Source organism: Bacillus rossius, chromosome 2 (genome assembly GCF_032445375.1).
Source record: "Bacillus rossius redtenbacheri isolate Brsri chromosome 2, Brsri_v3, whole genome shotgun sequence".
Taxonomy (NCBI): domain Eukaryota; kingdom Metazoa; phylum Arthropoda; class Insecta; order Phasmatodea; family Bacillidae; genus Bacillus; species Bacillus rossius.
Genome location: NC_086331.1, coordinates 102,863,183 through 102,883,594, shown reverse-complemented (window position 1 = coordinate 102,883,594; position 20,412 = coordinate 102,863,183). Strand labels below are relative to the sequence as shown.

The window sequence follows — 20,412 nt, the reverse complement described above, 5'->3', positions numbered from 1 at the left end:
ATTTTGTGGTTAAAAGTGCATACATTTTCATCCTGGATACAACCATTCGACTATACGTAAACTTAAGGCACCAAAATATTTCATAGCTGAAAATACTACCGTCATTACCTAAACATGCATGTTATGCAAGAAGTAATTTTTTTAAAGTCTCATGTATGTGTCTCATTATTTGGGAATTTTCAAATTAATATATTAGTTATTAGCTCGCTGAAGAGCATGTTATTTATTGTAATTACTACATTAAATATTTCCGTCAAGCAGCACTATAACCAGACTTGTAACTTTATAATAGCGCATGCCTGAACTCGTGGCAAACCGGTCAGCCTTGCCGTCACCTGGCATTAAGAATTCGCCAGCAGTTGTAGGGCCAGAGACTGGCAGAAACAGCCCTTACTACCAGGTGTCATTGTGATGAGGTCTCGCTGGTTAGCACAAAGTACAGACACTTGCTAGCATAGACAAAGAAATTAAAATTATATGTGACAGTCATAATTACTAATCTGTATTATTTAGCCCTAAATGTACAATACGTACTACCAAAAATTCAACTGGTTAGGCTTATGTTCAGTACCTCGATATATTCACAGCCCCGAATCTAATTTAAATGACTTTATAATTATTTGGTTATTTTCACATTTTCAAGTGTTTATATTTGCAAATAATAGCCCAATTGTATGAAATTTCTCATATCAAAACTATATTTTTACAGTAATGTCCTGATCATTGTAGAAAAAAAAATTCATTCCTACCCACAAAGATTTATAATTTTCAAGCACTGATGTAAGGAAAAAATACCTTGAAAGAGTTTTGCAAGACAGTTGTGCATACATGCTCTCTACTCAATACCAAGGGTTCAGTTTTGATACAGTAACTGTTATTTTTGTCACTCTTGCCGTGGCTGGCAGAGGATGGAGCACTCTTTCACTGGATGACGTCCCAGCGCTGCCCAGGTGAAGTGATGCATTTCAGCAGAAATTTCAATTTTAAGTTATAGTTTGTGAAAATCCTTACTGGCAGTGTAAAAATTTGAAAATAAGTTGTAATCAATAACAAACAATGCTAGTATAATGGAATGAGATTATATAAAAAAAAATTGTGCATGTTCCCCATTAATTATAGAAAAAAAAATATTAAGGGTAAATAATTATTTGCTTGTACCTATGTATGCGTTACATGTTATGATTTCTGACACACATTCAAACCAATTGTTAAGGGGGTCACCTGGCCGGGCACAAGAGCTCTGAAAGCGCGGGGGCACTAAGGACGGACAGCACAGGCTCGCGCATCACATGCCTCTTCGCGCATCACATGCCTCTTCGCGCCAAGCACAGAACTAGTGTGTAGTCTTTGAGTTGATAATACACCTTTATGGGACTTTAGGCAGTGAACCTATAATTTTATGGTGGAATATTACAAAGGTTCCTTAAACTTCCCTACACCATTTATAATGCTGTGTGTAAAATTTTTCATATTATAAAACATACGTGAAAACACCCGTTGTAGCCTTATTAAGTGTCCAAAAAGTACACTCTATAGACGAAACCATGAAACAAAACTTATATAGAAAAGCGCAATAGTTCTTAAATACTATTCGTAATCAGACAGTTTTAATAAATCTTGAGCGGTTTATAAATGGCCAGCTGACACCTAGAGCTCTGCACGTCATTTGGCAACCCAGCAAGGCGACCACCTTAATTATCAAGGTTCGTGGCTAACAACCAGGTTAAAATATTTTTCTCTGTCACTCAGCAATTGAATATGGCGTGCGTACGGAATAATTGCAGAAATAAAATTTTAAACCAGCATGTCACCACAAAATCTCCATGTTTCATGTGACAAAAATTTGGCCAAGAATAAAAAAAAAACACAAACTTACAAAGCCAAGAATACACAAGAGTTGCAACTGTAATTTCAAAACTTCCCAAGGATTTTCCCACACTGCCTTGATTAAAAAAACAATCATCTCAGAATGTGTTCCACAAGATCCTTGCACTATGTGCAGAATCAAACTATGCGAGTCCATTACTCCCAGAACAGCTAGGTTATTTTACAAGGCAGTGTTCTGAGAATCAACAAAACATGTACATTTTGTACTCATGAAGGATTTCTTGTTAAAAATTCCCTTAACTTTCTTTTCTGAATGTGCGTTATGAAAAATGGCCAAACAATGTTTACATCTCGCAAACAAGTTTTCAAATTGTTAGTGACACAATGTAAGCATTATAGTGTAGCACACAGTGAGCCTGTTTAGTTACAAACAATATAATTTAGAAAACAATTGTATGAGAGGTACATCAACTATTTCTGTACAAGTGAAAACAACAAATTCGTTAAATGCAGGCAATGCATGACTAAACTAACTGATCAGTGATTGCTAAAGCCCATTACAACACCATTCGAACATGGTTCTACAAAGAAAGTTAATGAAACAGGCAGGATCCAGCTGATGTGAAGGTATTTTCTTAATCCACTAGATTACTCCAAACACTTGCTCCTCTCACTCAACTATAATCATAACAGCTGACTGGAGAGACAGTAAATATAGCACTCACAATCTTTGATTACAATTTATAATAAATTTAATGAGGTTATTATATTTTTATCAATTCTGTATGGTTTTCTAACAGAATAAATGTAAGATAGCTCTTCTATTTTTCCTTTGCTTTAAACTGTGGAATAAATACAGCACTTGACACTGCAAAACTTTTTTTGGGTGAAAAATTCCAGACTCACTTTCACTATCATGTTGACAACTAGTGTCAACAGTGAATCACATTTCTTTATGCTGATGGCAAAGTCATGCCAGTTTGAAACGGTAATATAATTGAGGAATTATTACCTTCACCTAAGAGGGATTACTCATGCTTTTCATATGATTCTTCAGAGCACTTGCACTCAATTAAGAAACACTCTTTAACCACTAGACCAACATTTGGCTACACAAGTTTTTCACACACCATAACCCATCTTTATCACTCTTCAAATAAACACAAGTTGTTTAAATCATACTTTTCAGATAATCTTGACCAAAAAGTTAACAGATTTGAGACTCACATCACAAATATTGCAAGATTAACACATAAGTCAAAACTCTAGTTATCCACACACGCTTAGCTCATCAACTGAAAGTCACTCCAACATCAACTGAAATAACTGTAGCACTGTTAAACAAGTCTATAAAGGGTTTGTACTCCAAGAAAATTGAAGCAGTTTTCAAAGACTTCCCAAATTTATCACGAAGCATGGCAAATGTTTTAATTCACACATAGATAAAATGTAACCAACATCAATCTTAAAACCAAGAAGTTATAGGAAAAGGAATAGTTTTTATATACTGTACAGTTAAGCCACAAAATTAGGTATTATAAAAACATTATCTACCTCGTGACCAATCTTTCAACGGAGTACAGTTTTACTTATTCTAACGAGCAGCTCCCAAACACTCACACCTGGAAAAAAAGCACCTATGCCCTTCAAAATTTTTTGTGCATGATCTTGCTTCATGCTGAGCTGTCATTGAGTAGCACAATACTGGCTACTGATGGCAATTTAGTTCATTCTTAGTGCTTCTTACTTTTCATGTGGCTTTTCGGTACACTTGCACACACAAAAGCTTAACTCTCTAACACAAAAATATTTGGCTGCACAACTATCTTAACAGTCCCGTAACTAGTCTTCAGAGAACTCTTTATGTTGCCAAGAGTTATAAAAAAAACACTTTCAAGAATTTTACACATAGAATTAACAACTGTACAACTCATTATAAGATTCAAAGATTCAAATTCAGTTGTCTACTTGCACTCTAATCACCAATGCCAAACAAAAAAAATGGTATTACATGATAACAACTTAAACGTGTACATTAACCTTACATTCTGATGAGAGATTATTGCTGCTAAAAAATAAACAATGGAAAACTAATCAACTATCCTAAGAGCATCCTCAAGACACCCGCCATTTTGTCACATAACACTATCACTCACTGAACGATCTGCCCATCTGCCCATAACAAACAACATTTATTGTGAGAATGTATTTTGTAAAGATAAACATAAACAAATTTTAATACACTAATTCAAGAGTAATGTATCCATGGTTCCTTTTCATTCTTAACATGTTCCAACTTAATTTCACAATTTCAGTAATTTTCTGCACTTTAAACACGTGACCAAAACTCAAGAGCTAAAATAAAATTCATGCAATTTCAAGGTTGTTAGAGGATTATTAAAAGTATATGAACCCTGTTACATGAAACATAACTTTAAATTTCACAGCAACATACTACCTCTAAAAACTAACAACTGTAAAATAGCAAACTAGCCCATGACCATCCAGAAAACAACAGTCATTTTGTCACATATCAATATCACTAATCTAAAAAATCACCCATAACTATCAATCTGCTATGAATGGTTTGTCTTCACTGACACATATATTACAAGATAAAATTTTAAAACAAAATGTGAAAACACAGCAGTACAGTTTCAAAATTTCATAAAAAACTAAATTATGTAGACAATTTACCTGAAACTTTTTTCAGCCAATAGAGAACACCTAATTTTTTTTTTTTTTTTTGCAAATGTTTAGGATTCATTTGTTGCAGGTTGCTTCCACAAAATAAGCAGCTAGTGTTTATAATGTTGGTGCTTCAGTTAGGAAAAAGGAAGACAGTAACTGTTGTGCAACATGAATTTTGCAGACATTTTAACGTGAAACTACCAAGCTGGTCATTCACTTCAAGATGTTTGAAGAGAAAGAGTGCATTGAAAAAGCAAGAGACAAATCGGCCCTCTGTGCCTAAGGAAGATGTGAACTGCATTCGAGCATCATTTTTGCGTAGCCCATGGAAATCAATTAGGAGAGCAAGTCATGAACTGCAGATGCCCCAAACAACGGTATCAAAAATCTTGTGCAAATTTTTGCGCATGAAAATGTAGACTCCAGTTGGTCACAGCACTCAAACAAAATGATTACAGTGCAAGTTACGAATTCTACTCCGAGGTGCTACCGAGGATCGACAACAACAACTTACCCAGGAGATTAAGTTTCAGTGATGAGGCAAGATTCCACACAAATAGCAAAGTGAATAGCCACAATGTATGGTTTTGGGGAACGGAAAATCCTCATATCATTATTGAGCATGAGAGAGATTCCCGAAAGTGAACGTGTTCTGTGCCAAGTCGAGGGAGAAGATTTACGGGCCATTCTTTTTCATCGAAAAAACTGTCACCGGTCATTACTACCTCGACATGATTACCTTGTGGCTTCTGCCTCAATTGGGAGAAAATTCAAACGACTTCATCTTCCAACAAGATGGTGCCCCGCCTCACTTCGACTTGGCTAGGGAACACCTAAACACACATATTCCTGGGAGATGGCTTAGTTGTGCAAGTGTCGACGATGCTATGTGAGGCAGATAGCCTCCGCAATCACCAGACTTTGTAATGTACGCTGGGCTGCAGGTAAACACTCAATAAATTAATAAGTAAAAATTAAGGCCTTGGAAGCATCAGCCCAGAAAACAAAAACAACAATAATCGCAGAGGTGCCCAGACGTCGTACAAAGGAATTTACTTATAACCTACTAGGAACTCTAGGAGGCTATGTGGATCGAGGATGAATAATAATGAAATAACAAGACTGCTGGTTTGATTTATATAACTGCCCTTTTACTAAAATAATTTACTTAGCCTTTTCTTTTCTTTTATCTTTAAGTACACATGTATTAAAATATATTAATTATAAACAGAAGGGAGCCCTGGGGCAACAAAATACATATAAAAGTAAAACAACCATGTCTCTTAAACTTGACCCTGGTTTTAAGTGAGCTCGCAGGCTCAAAAGAAAGACAATTACATTTTGATTTTAATTTTCTTTTGAAATGAATTTAACTAAATCCTGTGTCCTGAAAACTGGCGGTCCTGGCACTGGAGGTTTCTGTAGATTAAAGTCCAGAAGAATTTGTTTTTGTAGAAACTTGTATGTCTACCGGAGAGGGGAGAAAACTTGTGACTGCATGGTAGCCAATCACGGACTGCTAATTTTGGCAGAGAAGTTCCATTCTAATTCTTGTAGGCTATGCACATTATTCTTGCACCCCACCTGTAACCAAAGTCCCAAATTGCTTAGACTGGTTAACAGGCGGCTAAGGCTGGGCAAATCTACGCCCAGGGAAAGGCCAAAAAGAGGAAGGGGGGGGGGAGGTATGACGACCACTTACCCAAAGTAGCGGGGTGTAGTCACGTTAGCTGGCTCCAGGAGCAGAGTAGGCAACTCCCAGCGTGAAAGTTCGTGGAAGCCATAATGAGAAACGAAGAAATAATTTAGGTTAAAAAAAACTATTACGGGCAGCCAAAAAAATACAAATTAGAAAAATAAGGCATCTATGCCTCGACGTTGGAGACTACATGACGTAGTGTCGAGTTTTGGTAGTACAAGTGAGATGGACTCTCGCGAATCGCGACGCGTGGTCCGTACTGACCAGATGCTGCCCGCCGAATCTTCGAAAATGGCGTTGGGGCGCCTAATTAAAGCAGGTTACTGCGCCCATTCAAAAAGGGGGGGGGGGTGGTGATGGCCCGAAGGTATCCGGAGATGCCCGAAGGGGCGAAGCAGACGGCAAAACGCTCGCAGCGCTCTCACCCGAGTCGCAGGTGGACTAAGGTCGCAATCGCAGCGCGACTGCTGCCAAAGTCGATTGTGACAAGCTGTCTCTTATGGGAGGGATGAGTAGTGCGCTCTGGCGGCCAAGATGAGAAACTGGCTGGAGGGTCACAGAAACATCCGCTAGAGTGCACTGGTCACACTCGCAACCAGCGGACAGAGCAAGGTTAGGGATTTTTCCCACCGCTAGGCTTCGCTGAGGGCTCTGTTTGACAAGGGCGAATGTCCTTGAAGAGACCATGTACCATGCGCGAGTTCACTGGAGGTTGATGCTCCGGGTTGAAATTTCCAGGAAGCCACAGGTGGGTGATGATGGGAAAGGGGGTCAGAACTTGCTAAGTCGCCTGGGAAAGGCGTCGTGTGGACCGTCCCGAGGCGTCGTCGAGGACTGTAACGTGGTCCTGGACGTGCTGGCAAACAGCTTACCTATGCTTGCCTCCGAGAAATGAAAGTTGCTAGCGGTGGGCTTGGAGTAGCGTTCGCTAGCACGAAAAGTCATACTGTTACAGGGAGAAAATGTGATGCAAACCGCTGCTGAGATGCTGCGATCACCAAATTTCAGTAAAAGGTATCTAATTGGGCCTGCGAACAAGTGCTGGTGCACTGGGTTGCACAAGATTATGTCGGAGTGTACAGTAATGGAAACAAAATTAAATTAAATTAAAAAGGCAACTTTATTTTTTTGGGTTTTTATCTTTAAAAAATGAAAAAATTAAACTTAAAATTCAATACTTGTGCCGAAAATTATGATAAACGGCACAACTTAACCCCATACAATTTCTTTCTGTGGGGTTACGTCAAAGACAAAGTGTTTGTGCCACCTCTGCCGCTATCTTTGCTGGGTCTGAGACAGTGAATCACAGTGGCAATTCAGTCCATCACCGCAGACACATTGCACAAAGTGTGGGACAAGTTTTAATACTGCCTCGATGTTTGCTGCGTAACTCGAGGAGCGCATATTGAGCCATTGTAACTTGCAAGAAAAACATTGAGAGATTCTCTACTAACTGAAAAAAGTTGCAGTTAAATCCGCCGCACTGTTTAGTTTTTATGATTTTTTGTAAGTGTACTGATAATTTGTGCTCATCCTGTACAATAATGTAGGAGTAATAAATGCATGCCCTCTTTCTCTCTTGCTTTACTTAATTACAGGATTACAATACAAATTAAAGGCTCAATTTCACTGACTATAATAAAATCCAAGCACTTTCAATGAATGAGTTTTTACGTACTAGTCAACGTTTTTTATAAGCATATGAACACTGATTTGTCTTCTGTAAACAAACTATGACAGAACTGCTATGATGCACAGCCCTAATCCAAAAGTCATAGAAATATTTGTCATGACACATAAATAATAAACTAAAAAACAAATAATATTTAGCATAAATTTTAAAAGGTTTTTTTTTTTTTTAACTATTAAAGTATTTAAAGTTATTTACTATTAATTTCAAGCTGTTTTATCACTTCATCAGAACAGTAACTAGGCTCTTCATAGTCTTATAAAGAATATACTTACAAAAGACTCAAGACAGTTATTTATGTTGCTCTTTTTGACACCTGACAATGACTTGGTAAGTTTATGCATGTGCATACAAAGCATGCCTACCAAACCATGATTTGCCGGAGCTGGGTCTGGGCCAAAGTACTTCCCCTAAGAAATAACACAGAAAACAGTAATAAAAGACCAGGAAATAGCTTCATCTACTTTACCTTTTACACTAAAATGATTACTGATTAAATACATACATTGGTTTCCAAACGACACAATGTGAAACATAGTCCATAAAAACCCCTATAAGGGGTTGTGCAACACTATAATGCTCACATGTCAACATATACAATTTCAAGATGAAAAAATTATTTATTTAATGAGAATTTAACCTGTATATCAATTCTGTACATTGCAACACAGTGCTCTACACTTGCAAACAAAAATCAAATAGTCATCTTTCCAATATGTATATTCTCTTTTAGAAGCACACGTAAGAAGTAAAATGGAATCTAACATAAAGCAGCGGTGTATAAAACAACTTAGCAATTTTCATGTCAACAATTACTGGAGTCGGGGTGGAATTAAATTAATTACCTTAAATTATAAAAATACTTTTAAGAAACAGGACCAAACAAACAATGGCCAAACCAGGATTCAAACCCAGGACCTTCGGAATGGGACCTTTGGAATGGGAATCCAACGACTTACTAATGTGCCACCTCGCTCCTTAGATTGGTGTAGCTTCGTGATAGTTTGTTTGCATCTTCTCTCCTGAGAAGTACAACATTTTAATCATACATGATTTACCATTAACACTAAGCTGACAGAAAGCACTTTGTGCAGCCAAATCGATAAGCTTACATGAACGGCAATGCAGAACCATGAATGTTGTGTTTCACCTTAGAAAATAAAAATTTAAAAAAATCCTTTGTATGAACAAACCATTACATACCTGCCAAAGTTTTTTACAAGAGATACCACTATTAAGTAACATTTAGCCACATTTTTGTCTGCACTTCCATCAGCTGCCATAAATAACGCTGTAACACAATATTGATGCATTTTCTTCCTCAGTTTGAATGAAAGATTATAAAATAAAAATTACACATAAGTTTGGTCCAAGTACACTCGTTACTGTCTTGATACAGAGAATAATCCTTTATCATGGTTAGCTCATTAGATAACTTCACCTTTAAGCAGGATTTTGTCGCACTTACAGACAGAAAAAGGCAGGCTCAATGCCTCGCAACCTCCACAATCAGAGTGGACTCTAACCACTTTACTTGGGTAATTACTTGGTGCTTATCAAATGTAAAGGTTTGAATTTAACTACCAACCTTCTACAAATGAGTGTGATGCTGTAAAAAAAATCTTCATCAGAGGATTCTTTGAATACATCAAAGTTTTTAAATTATGTAAAATTACATGTACTTTACACCTAAACTGAAAATAAACTGTGCTAAAGGACGAATACATAAAAAAGAACCAAAGTACATCCTATCAATATTTTAAGTTGTAATGATAGGCAAACCTACAATACATATTTTTATTGCAAAACATTTATTCTCAGAATGTTTGTTTCTGACATGGTGTTTGAAATACAAATTTTCATTTTCTAAATATTTTTTTTTAATTAATTCATTTTCAGTTTGTATGGATGTTCACAAATACAACATTAAAATTAATCTTAGTTTTATTAACTGAAAGAATGGGTATTAGTAATTTTAAAAAATCTATAAATGCAATTCATATTTAATTATTGTTATGAGTCTAGGAAATTTGGTAAAAGTTGTATTTAGACAAAACCAAGTTTTAAGTCCTATCTTTTGCTAGAATAAACTGGCTCAAAGGCTCAATTCAATTAAACTCTGAGTCCGAAGGTCCCTGACACCATCATGTTAGGTATGTACTCTCAAATTTAATCTGCTAACATTGCTGTACACCTGCATACATTAATTATATTTACCTGCACTTCTCAAATATCATTTTAATTATTATACACCTCAACACTAAATAAAATATTATTGTTTCATTTAAATGTTGTTTCACTTTCTCATATATAGTCAACGGTTTAACTGTATGCCATAAAATTAAGTTTATTAGGTTTAAAGATGATGCAGCAGTAAGGTTGTAACGTTGCAAGACCCTGCCCTCCCCACTTATCAAATTGTTTAAGTAACAATTTATTATGTTTCATGTTCAGTACATTGGTTAGGTGTGCTGATGTCATTCATAAAACAGCTTTTTATTCCTTCTAAGCAGTATCCCTATGTTTGCCATGTATTTTATGGTCATAATTTACCTATTTTCATGCTTTTCAAGCTATTCTAGCAATCTGCTTACTTTGTAGTGAATAAGTCTGTTGTACTTATTTTTACCTGTTTGTAAATTTACATTTTTATATGCTTTATCATAATTTTTTAAGTATGATTGTTTTCATTGTTCATAAATGAGAATATTAACATAATTTTCCTTTGTACTTGGTTGTCTGAAACCTGAAGCAATAGTTTGGCCTGTTGCGTGAGAAGATGAGAGAGAGAGAGACAGACAGTTCATAGCCATGAGAAAATTTTTAGTGTATGTAGGGCAGCTGTTGCTATGTGCCTGTATTCGCTGGTAATTTTTTGAGGTATTTTTTGTGATTGGTTAAAAGTGAGGTCACCAGACCACGTGATTTTTTCTTAGTGTAATCGTTGTCAAAAAATGTCTCGCTGCAAGGGCTCAGAAATTGTATCCTGCTATGGTTTTGTGAGGGATGTGATGTGATTGGCTGAGAGGCAGTGCACCTGCAATTTCCCCCGGGCGGTAAGTAGGTGCATGTAGCCTTAGGCAGTCTTTGTCTGGACGAGGTACCGGTAGGTCGCGTTCGGGCGATGGCTCACAAAAGCAGAAAATTATATAGTTGCAAAGAGACTTTCACGGCTGTAGTCCAGGTGCTACCATATATAATCAACCTTTTTTTTGGTTTTGGAACTTTTATTTAGAATTTTTGACCACAGTTTTCAGGTGTTAGCTCACAGCAATGTTCGACTGATCGCGCCATTATTCCGAGGACATAGTCCTTCAGCTTCGTACCATGAGTTATTGTGTAACCACAAGACTAAACTATGAAAATATTTAAATATTCATCCTTTGGTACCTGCGAACAGTAAACGTGTTGGTTCAGAAATGAGTGAAGAGGTTATGCGCAACGTGTTTTTAAATTCTACATGAACTTGTTCTTGTGGTCGGAAGATGGCCGCCATGATGAATTGTGAATATTCGTAACGTGCTAATAAAAAACACTTCATATCAGTCTGTGGCCGAGAGACATTATTCCAGTAAACAAATTGATGCCAGTAACATTTATTTGGAACTAACATGATTTTTCAGCACCCAAATATTTATTCCAGTGTTAATGAAAGTCCACTTCAGCTGGACCAGGAGGTCTGGAGTGCAAAAAGTTTTATTGCTAATTTTGATGTTAATCATTTTGTACCTGCACATTTTGGATGTAATTTTAACTGAAAAGTGACTAACTAGAAAAAAAAATACAGTTAGTTACTAAACAATTTTTTTTTTTTTGGTAAACAAAAACATTATTTTGTCTAACACTATATGTTAGGCCTATTTGCTATAATGTTTCTTACTAATTTTTAAATTATTCAGTAGTTAAATTTAAACTTATGCAACATTTTAACCTGTTTAACTAATAATGTTTCTTTACTATGTTACATGGTAAAACATGATCAAGTTAAGCAGATTTGCAGTGCGGTTTTATCTAACTGGTAAGTACTCAATAGATGTATCTACATAGCTATGTGTAATTTTACTCAGACCATACCAACCTAGGTATTAAACATATTTTATTTCATCAATATAAAATCACATTTTTTTGTACCAGCATGAATGTCAAGCCCTCCAATAACTACAAAATAAGAAATGTTATAAAATTTTTAGCATTGAAGGGTTTCAATGGTTAGAAAACTATACAAACTTTAAATTAAGCAATTTAAAGTTACATACATAACATGCCATTAAATTTGCCCTTACAATTTAGTAGAGACGTTAATTTAGACTGCAGAATATTACTTTTATAGGTCACCTATCCATTTGGATGGCAATCTGGATCTGTACTGGTTACCAAATGTCTACTAATTGGATTCAGATGTAGACTACATGTGAAAAATTGTGCCACTAGTATCAAAATTAAAGGTTTTAAGTTGGGCAGAATTGTGGTGATGAACTTGAACCCAAGTGTAGATAAGTTTCATGGTTCAACTGTCTAACCTTTCTAGAGTAGCAAATTGTACGTTGGTAAAACAAGTTGCCTCATGTTTCCATAGTAAGAAACCATTATTTTATGTTGTAAACATGTGTCGTTAAAGAAAAAACCTCACTCCTAATTCAACAAGAACAAAACATATGCAGCAAAATCTATGATTATAAATAACATACAAAAATGGTAGCAATAATTCACAACTGATTTTAGCTTTGACATTATTAATCCTATTAATGTGCAATGACAGTGGACTAACATACTGGTTTCAAAGTCTCACCCATTTTGCATTATTATGGAGTAAGGAATTTGTTCTCATGGAGTGTACTAGATATAAATCTTTAACTACCAACAATTATCATATGAGTGATGTGAAGTATACTTACATTCAGAAAACTTACCTCAACATCATTCAAATCTGCATATTCAACATCTTCCAGCAGCTGACTTCTGTTCAAAGACACTGTAACATTGTGCTGCATTGATGGGGAGGGTGGCTCTGAGTCATCAGAAAAACGAGATAGCCACAAATATTTCAGGATTCTGTATCCAACCAGACTTCCAAACCCCAGCAGCAACAGAACTCCTGTTACTTTTGCTGAAAAAAATATATTACATCACATCAAAGCCTAACTCCTGTTTACATTTTCTCACCTCCCAGAACTAACCACAGATTTATTTAAGCAGTTGTGTGATTGGCTTTTATGTCAGGTTGCAGCGGCACTGACTGTTGGTAAATACATTGGGGCAGCTTGATGTATGAACCTTTCACATGATTCAATTCTGTAGAACCAGCACCCATGCACTGGTTGCTTGTACGAATATGTTTGATCCATGGGATCACCAGAAATTTAATTTATATTGTTACGAGCACATTAGAGGTGAGGCCGCAAGGCATGCCAGTGGCTCAGCTAGTCAGCCAGCTGTTCTGTTAGCCCACGGGTGGAGCGCCATCCATTACTGCTGCACACCAAATCAGATTATCCCCCGATTCCCCCTCAGTGCTCTGGAGGGTTCAGCACGTTCCCAGAGTCCTGCCTGCGTGAAGTGGCAAAACTAGGATGCTGTTGTTCTGGGAGCTTCAGGTGTCAAGTCGACCCTGATGACGCAGAACTTCAGAGGGATGCGAGACCATTCCAGAAGGGGGCTGAGAGGTATAAAAAGGCGGTGCCAGCCTCCAAGGCAGTGAAGTGAAGAGTGCAATCGACCCCTAAGTGAGTGAACGCGGACGAAGAGCGACTGGCTTTGTGTGTGGAGACTGGTGCATCGGGATCATGTTGTGTGCGATGGACTATTGAGTCGTGTGAGGACAGAAGCGAGCGGTAAGAGACGAGCAGTAGTGAGAGCCACTGTTGAGTCGAGCTTCAGTGGGGAGAATGGACTATGGACTAAACAAAAGAGTGTTTAATTTATGGACAGATATTTTAAGTGTAATTTAACCCTTTAACTGCTATGATCGAGTTAACTCGATGTGCTCTAACATGCACACCAATGCGACGATCGAGATAACTCGGACGCGATCATTGTGATGCTGCATCAGTTGTAGATTATCATGTAACATGATTTATCTTAGGAGCGGTTAACGTAAAGCTAAAAGCTAAACATATACTTCTCGATTCCACAATTATTTGGTTAGCAATTTTTTTAAATATAATTTAAAATCCACATTTCTTGCCAACCGTATGTACGCAGCTAGTAAAACAAATAAAAATTTGTAAAAACAAATAATAAATTTTAGGATAGTGTAAATAAAGTGCAATCTTGTTTTAAGAAAAGAATATTAAAAAACAGAACAGAAATATAGCAAAAAACTAGTGTAATTTAAATTTTTTTAAATTTTTGTTATTTTCACATTTTTGCTTTAAATACTCCAGCACTGAGGGGTTTGCAAAACCATCCAAGTATATAGCAGTTAAAGGGTTAATTAATAGTATAAATAGTAGTTAATAAGTAAAACTGTATTTAATTAATCAAACTATCCTTTTCGAACCTGTTTTCCCACTCGTCACAATATTATGTCTTATGGAGACATAACTTAAGCAGTGTATCCGAATGACTGTTGTACATAAGTGTCCTTTTGTTGTGATTCAGACACTGTTCCCACTCTCCCAATGGCCCAAAAATACAACAGAAAATTTCCAAGGCAAACAAAAACTCAATAATGGCTGCGGTTATACACTGACTCTACAAAAATGTGGTGAACATAATTCAGGAGTTTTTTCTGAACCTTTTAAATATATTTTCTTGTAACATTTTATGTTTTAAATTAAGCAATTTTTGGTTTACAATATCACCACTACTAGTGTTTTCACATAGCTAAAGGAGGGCAGGTATAATTAATAATGTAATGCAAATAATAAATCTTCATCCATACATATTTTAAATTGTAAAATGTTCAATTTATGCATTTGTTCAAAAATGTTGGAATAAACGTTCTGAGAGAAATTACAGACATTCGCAATTGCAAATTATTTGAATACTGCACAAAATCAAGACTGACAAAGAAAATAATCAAATAATTATAAAACACAGAAAACAAGCCACGATTAGCAACTTATACCTAATATAAAGTTACTTATAAGTACACACTTATAATTACAAAGAAAGAATTGTATCAGTAAAACAAAACAAACCAAGTTTTCCCAGATTGTTTACATAATCAAAATAAGGTTTAGAGCCATATCTCCAAAACACCCGATTTGGAATAAACTTAATATTTTTTTTTTGTAGCTAAAACATTATTTTGAAATTTCAATACAATGTTAGTTTAGCACATCAGTGGAATTGACAACTAGGTGTAAAGAATTTCATACTAGGAAAAATTTCAAAAGTATGAGCATGATTAACAAAAAATTAAACTTTTTACCAATTTACCCCATTTTACCCTATAAACTATGCAGGATGCTATCATACAACACAAAATTGTCCATCTTTTATCTTTCTTCCATTTTGACTTATATTTCCCAATTTTAAATGTTTTCTGCATAAACAATCGACAATACCCACTTTGATGTTTCTGTGTGACACGTGATAATAATTGTAGCAAAACAGTCTGAGAATTTTTGTTGTGGACTTTTTTCCTTATTTTTCTTGTACCTACTTAATTGTCGCATTGGTAATTCATGCCGCTGTGATGAAAATGTCATTAATGCTGTGAAATTACACCATTTAGCTACCTAGCACTAATTTAAAATGATGGATGATCATCTAGATTAGAGGCTTCTGCATTAAAAAAAATTCAAAATATTTTACATTTCAGTTCTACTAACCATTCTGGTGGTTGTGATGAGACAGGAGTGCAAGATTATAAGATTATAATAAAAATTTTACAGTTTACAGCAAAAGTTTTACAGTTAAAATGCTGTATTCATGTCCTTACATCATTAGCATCATGTTTATTTTCATTTTTGTACTATCAGTCAAGTTTGATATATTAATTATGGAAACAGTTTTATAGATAGTTTTATCAGGTGTGCGCATGATTGCAACTATAATGAAAGGTTATTTTAGGTTGCTTGAATTTAAATTAATTAATTAAAATCTGTACTATATTTAGTATTATTTCAGATTTGTGTTGTTTGTAATTTAAAGAAGTGTATTGACTATATAGTGGGATGGAGGCAAGAAATGTCTAATTGAAGTCATTGTTAGTGCGTCATTTGGCATGTTGTTTACCAAGAGAAAGCACTGGTCGTAGAGAATTTGTTGATTTTATATAATTGATTTTTCTAATGTAAGAACATTTGGTGTTTTTGCGAGTGTTACATGATGTAAGGCAGAATATACATTGAAATGATTGGCGAATTCTAATCATGTTGGTTACCTCGCAGAATTCATGAGTCATCGAAGGTTCTAGACAATTGCTAACCTCTCCATTTTCTGCTCACAGCGAAAAAATTTGTACGTGTATCCGACGTAGGTGTGTGTTCAAAGTTTATGTAACACCCAGATCCTGTACATTTGAACCTGATGATCCTGTATACATTGATCATGTTGTACATGATGCTTGCTGTTTAGCTTTGTACATCAAAAATTCTGTGCACTTAATCTTAATGGCATAATCCTGTATACATTGATGCTGTTGTTCATATCACGTACCTATCAAAGTTTATCCCTTCAACCTGATGGCATGATCCTGTGGTGCATGATGTTTGCTGCTTTAATTTATTACATCGAAAGAGCCTGGCCGAACAAAAACTTGAATATCATTCAAACAAATTATGTAAGGACTCGTGGAAATTTTTTCCTTTCATATTCAACTTACAATCATAATTCATTATTATATCACAAGTTTTTGTTGTGTCAAAGACCTTCCGACGTACTAAATTAAAACAGAAAGCATCATGTACCACAGGAACTATGTATACAGGATAATGCCCTCAGGATCAAGGGATACTCCTTCAGCACTTGGGGCCGCGGCATTTAACCATTCCCGTAACATGTCCATTGGGAGAGGAAAGAGACGGGGACCAAGGACTATCGCACTTACAAAGCTTTATCATCGTCATACCTGCGTCCAAAACAACTGCCCACGATGAAGAGAGATGATAAATCTCAAAACCAACATTTCCAGCAAATGTTATCCAGTCTACATCGAGAGGTTCAGCAAATGCAGTAGTTGCTAAAGGATCCAATTGCGGCGTCGTTCCTCCGGTAAATAAATATCCTTTATCATTTTTCCAGTAAACAGAAAATAACACACCACACCACTGTGGATCAACATAGAAAGATATCATATTCAAATTGTTGATCCGATGTAAATCCAATATCTCATAACAATCCCTTACATTGTTATTTTCATTGATTACTCACATACAACATAGAAAGCATAGAAGTAACACTTTATCTGTAAAAATAAAATATAGACAAGCACACTAGCTCTCTCAAGCGCTTTTCTCCACTTACTAAAATCGTACTTCATATAACATCGATCGCCCAATTCAATTGTTATTTATAATTATGTATAGCTGTCAGAAAAATTCCTCTAGAGAAATGATCCGATAGTTTCATTCCACTAGATAGTTCGAATGCTTATTCTTGAAACTGTTATATAATTCATACAACATAAATGTTCATCTTCGATACACAAGCACATTACCCTCACTTAAGATTTTGAACGAATCTAGTCTCGAAATCTTCTAAGATTTAATTATTTTATATTAGATGCAATAAGAATGTTTGTAATATTACATTCACAGTGCTTGCATAAGACGAATTTGGTAGTATTATATATGTAACATATTGTACTCGGCAAAACCATGGGTAATTCTTTTCATGCTTATGGTCAATGGCAGAACTTAAGATGGTCGGTCCACAATGAATATTGCAGTGATTATCCTGTGCATTACGACTCATCGGAGGCTTTGAAAAGTTGAATCTATGCATATAGGACCGTGTCCGAATAGCGCAGAGCGAAGTACACATAAGAAAAGAATAAGTAGGAATAGCAAGGTAGAACCTAGGGATGCTATGCTCTAACTACTCTATCTTCTGGGCTAAGACTGATCAACCATGAAAAAGCAGCAGTGGAACAGAATACCAAAAGAGCTATAATAACCAGTCACCCAGGATAATTTTGCCCAAATAATAAGTATAAGGGACAGTAGTATCAAGACTACTCCATATGTAAAAAAAAAAAACAGGAAATAAAATATGCTCGCAGGAGGATTCTCATTTATAACCACACGAAAAAACATATTTGCCGGAAATAGAAATAAAAATTATGTGGTGGCCACGAGCTGCTTGCAACACCTTTGTCTCGAAAACCAGTAGTAAAACAATTTACAGAAAATATTAGTTTCAGCATAGCAACAATGCCGAGAAAGGTCTTGTGTACGAATTTACGATTCGAGACGAACTTGCATGCTGCTGGAAGCCAAGACCTGTATTCCAAGACACAAAAATAAGTGTTTTGGTGTTGAATGTGCTACACCTGTACCCTAACCATAGGTATTCCTAGTGTATGATAGGACACAGCCAGTCCCTTATTTTAAGGTAATCGGTATTGGTGTCCTATCTGTTTCAGTTCTGTTGCAAAAATTATGTCATGCGCAGAGTTCACTCTTTCGTTAATTTCGTACAGATGGTTGAATCGCATCTGGCACTATTAACTTGTATATTGTCATTTTTATGATAATTGGGGCATGTACCAAGCATTTTGGTGTGACAAATGATACTTTATAATAGAAAAAAAACTATTATGGAATACATTTTGTACACTTTAAAATTCATAAAAAAATAAACGCAACCTTAAAGGTGGTACCTACTTAAGAAATTTAAAATTACACAGTTTAATTCGCACAATAGTGCTGCTGTATGTAAGATATTTGGCATTGCAAATGTATCTATGGTTACCAAACATTCGCTAAAATGCGTAGCCTCATGCAGGGCACTGTTTATTAAAAGATTTCTTAATCTTTACCTAACAAGGATTGGGTTTGTACACATTCCGAAATACATTCTGTGAGTTAGGTTATAGTTGTATCCCAACAAGGTCGTGCTTATTCACTACCTTACCCGAATATCTTGGAATACCACCCATAGTGTTCTAGAGTAATTTTTCTGTGTTTGTGTTTTCATCTTGATTCCGACGATTCAGTGATTTCTGAGGCCCATCTGAGATGTAACTTCTAAAATTTCTCCACAGCGGTAAGTGGAACTCAACTCCCTAAATTTATAGCTTGTTTTAATGTTTTTTTTTCCTCTCCTATTTATTTATTAATTTCAGTTTTTTTCTACTTCTGCTTGGTTTGGTTTTTGGCCATTAGATTTTCCAGTATGGGAGCTGGCAGATTCTTTTCGCCTCTACTTTATTCTCTTCTGGTCTGTATTTCCCGTATCTCCTTCGCGGACTCCTTAGATGCTCGCCTACTCTACATGCCATAGTTGCCTGTACAAGGCTTGACATCGTATGGCCGAAGGCCACCCCAAAGCCCGACCTGCACCCGCCAGTACTCGGCTCCGCTAACGGAAAGCACCCCTAGCCATGGCCCACCTGAGTCAAGTGAGCGGACCGCAGCCCAAGGTAGAGAATAGCGACCCATTTTAATTACGCATGCAACGCACTCCCCGTGCCTACAAAATTCCCCACACAATAATAAAGTAATCAAAAACAAACAAAAGCCCCTAATTAATAGAGTGCGACGTAGGAGTGCCCGGGTCACTCACGTGTAGTTTTCTACTAAAACAGCTGTGAGTGCAACCCTTGCGGCCTTCAGCCTAAATTCAGTAGTGAAACGTGTGACGTAACGCAAACCGCCCCAAATTAGCATTATCATTCGCCACTGGAGTAGTTATCAAGAAACAGACAGTCTCCAGCTTGACTCTAATATTCAAACTTATTTTGGACAAACTTATTAAATGTCAATTCTAAAACATATATAGATATTAAGTTAATCATTAAGTTTTATTATGTGAATTTAGAGCCACTTAAAATTAGTTAATTATATAGATTTTTACGAATAACGGAACTTTAGAAACTCTGGCGCGACAGGGAGCTCACCCCTCCCCTCGCGCCAGGGCCAGACGCCAGTACAGGGCGACTCGCGGACCGGGACGGACGCACGTCCCACGGGGAGCCAGCATCTCTTTGTTTCACCGCACGTCCATCTGGTAATTATAGTCACAACCAAAACCTTTTTTTAAATACTCCCCGTGTGCGCCCGGTCCTTTTCCGGTGTAGGGCCTAACCCAGCCGCGTCAATATAACACGTCCCACACAAAGCATTACGTGGGGCCGTGCAGTATACGGTACGGGCCGTCTCCCGCCACCCCAGAACTTTAGTTAAGCGCCCAGTGCCCAGGCACAGGCTACATTCAAGCTTAAACGTGTTTTTAATTTAGTAGCGAGCCGCGGTCCGCACAGGTGGGCCCGCGCGTCGCAAGTTACAGATTACGAGGTTAACCGATGCTAATCGAACGCTCTCCCTCGACTGCGACTGGCGTGAGGACTTAATAAGTAAACACACGTAGAGGCACGCAGGTGTCCCTCTCAGAT

At 36.6% G+C, this 20,412-nt stretch overlaps 1 protein-coding gene across 5 annotated transcripts in view; it reads right to left on the bottom strand.

Annotated features, from left to right (window-relative positions):
• LOC134529530 (uncharacterized) overlaps positions 1 to 17,252 on the bottom strand; it is a 47,203-nt gene extending 29,951 nt beyond the window's left edge. The window contains exons 1-3 of one of the 5 annotated variants that reach the window (XM_063363720.1): positions 16,927 to 17,252; positions 12,818 to 13,014; positions 8,183 to 8,317 (exon numbers count right to left, since the gene is read on the bottom strand). In XM_063363720.1, coding sequence (XP_063219790.1) covers positions 8,183 to 8,317; positions 12,818 to 13,014; positions 16,927 to 17,152 — 558 coding nt within the window. In that variant the 5' untranslated portion in view covers positions 17,153 to 17,252. Of the gene's footprint in view, positions 1 to 8,182; positions 8,318 to 12,802; positions 13,015 to 16,926 lie in introns of all 5 variants that reach the window. The other 4 variants (XM_063363717.1, XM_063363719.1, XM_063363718.1 and 1 more) reach the window with 4 other exon arrangements.
• Positions 17,253 to 20,412: the final 3,160 nt, after the last annotated feature.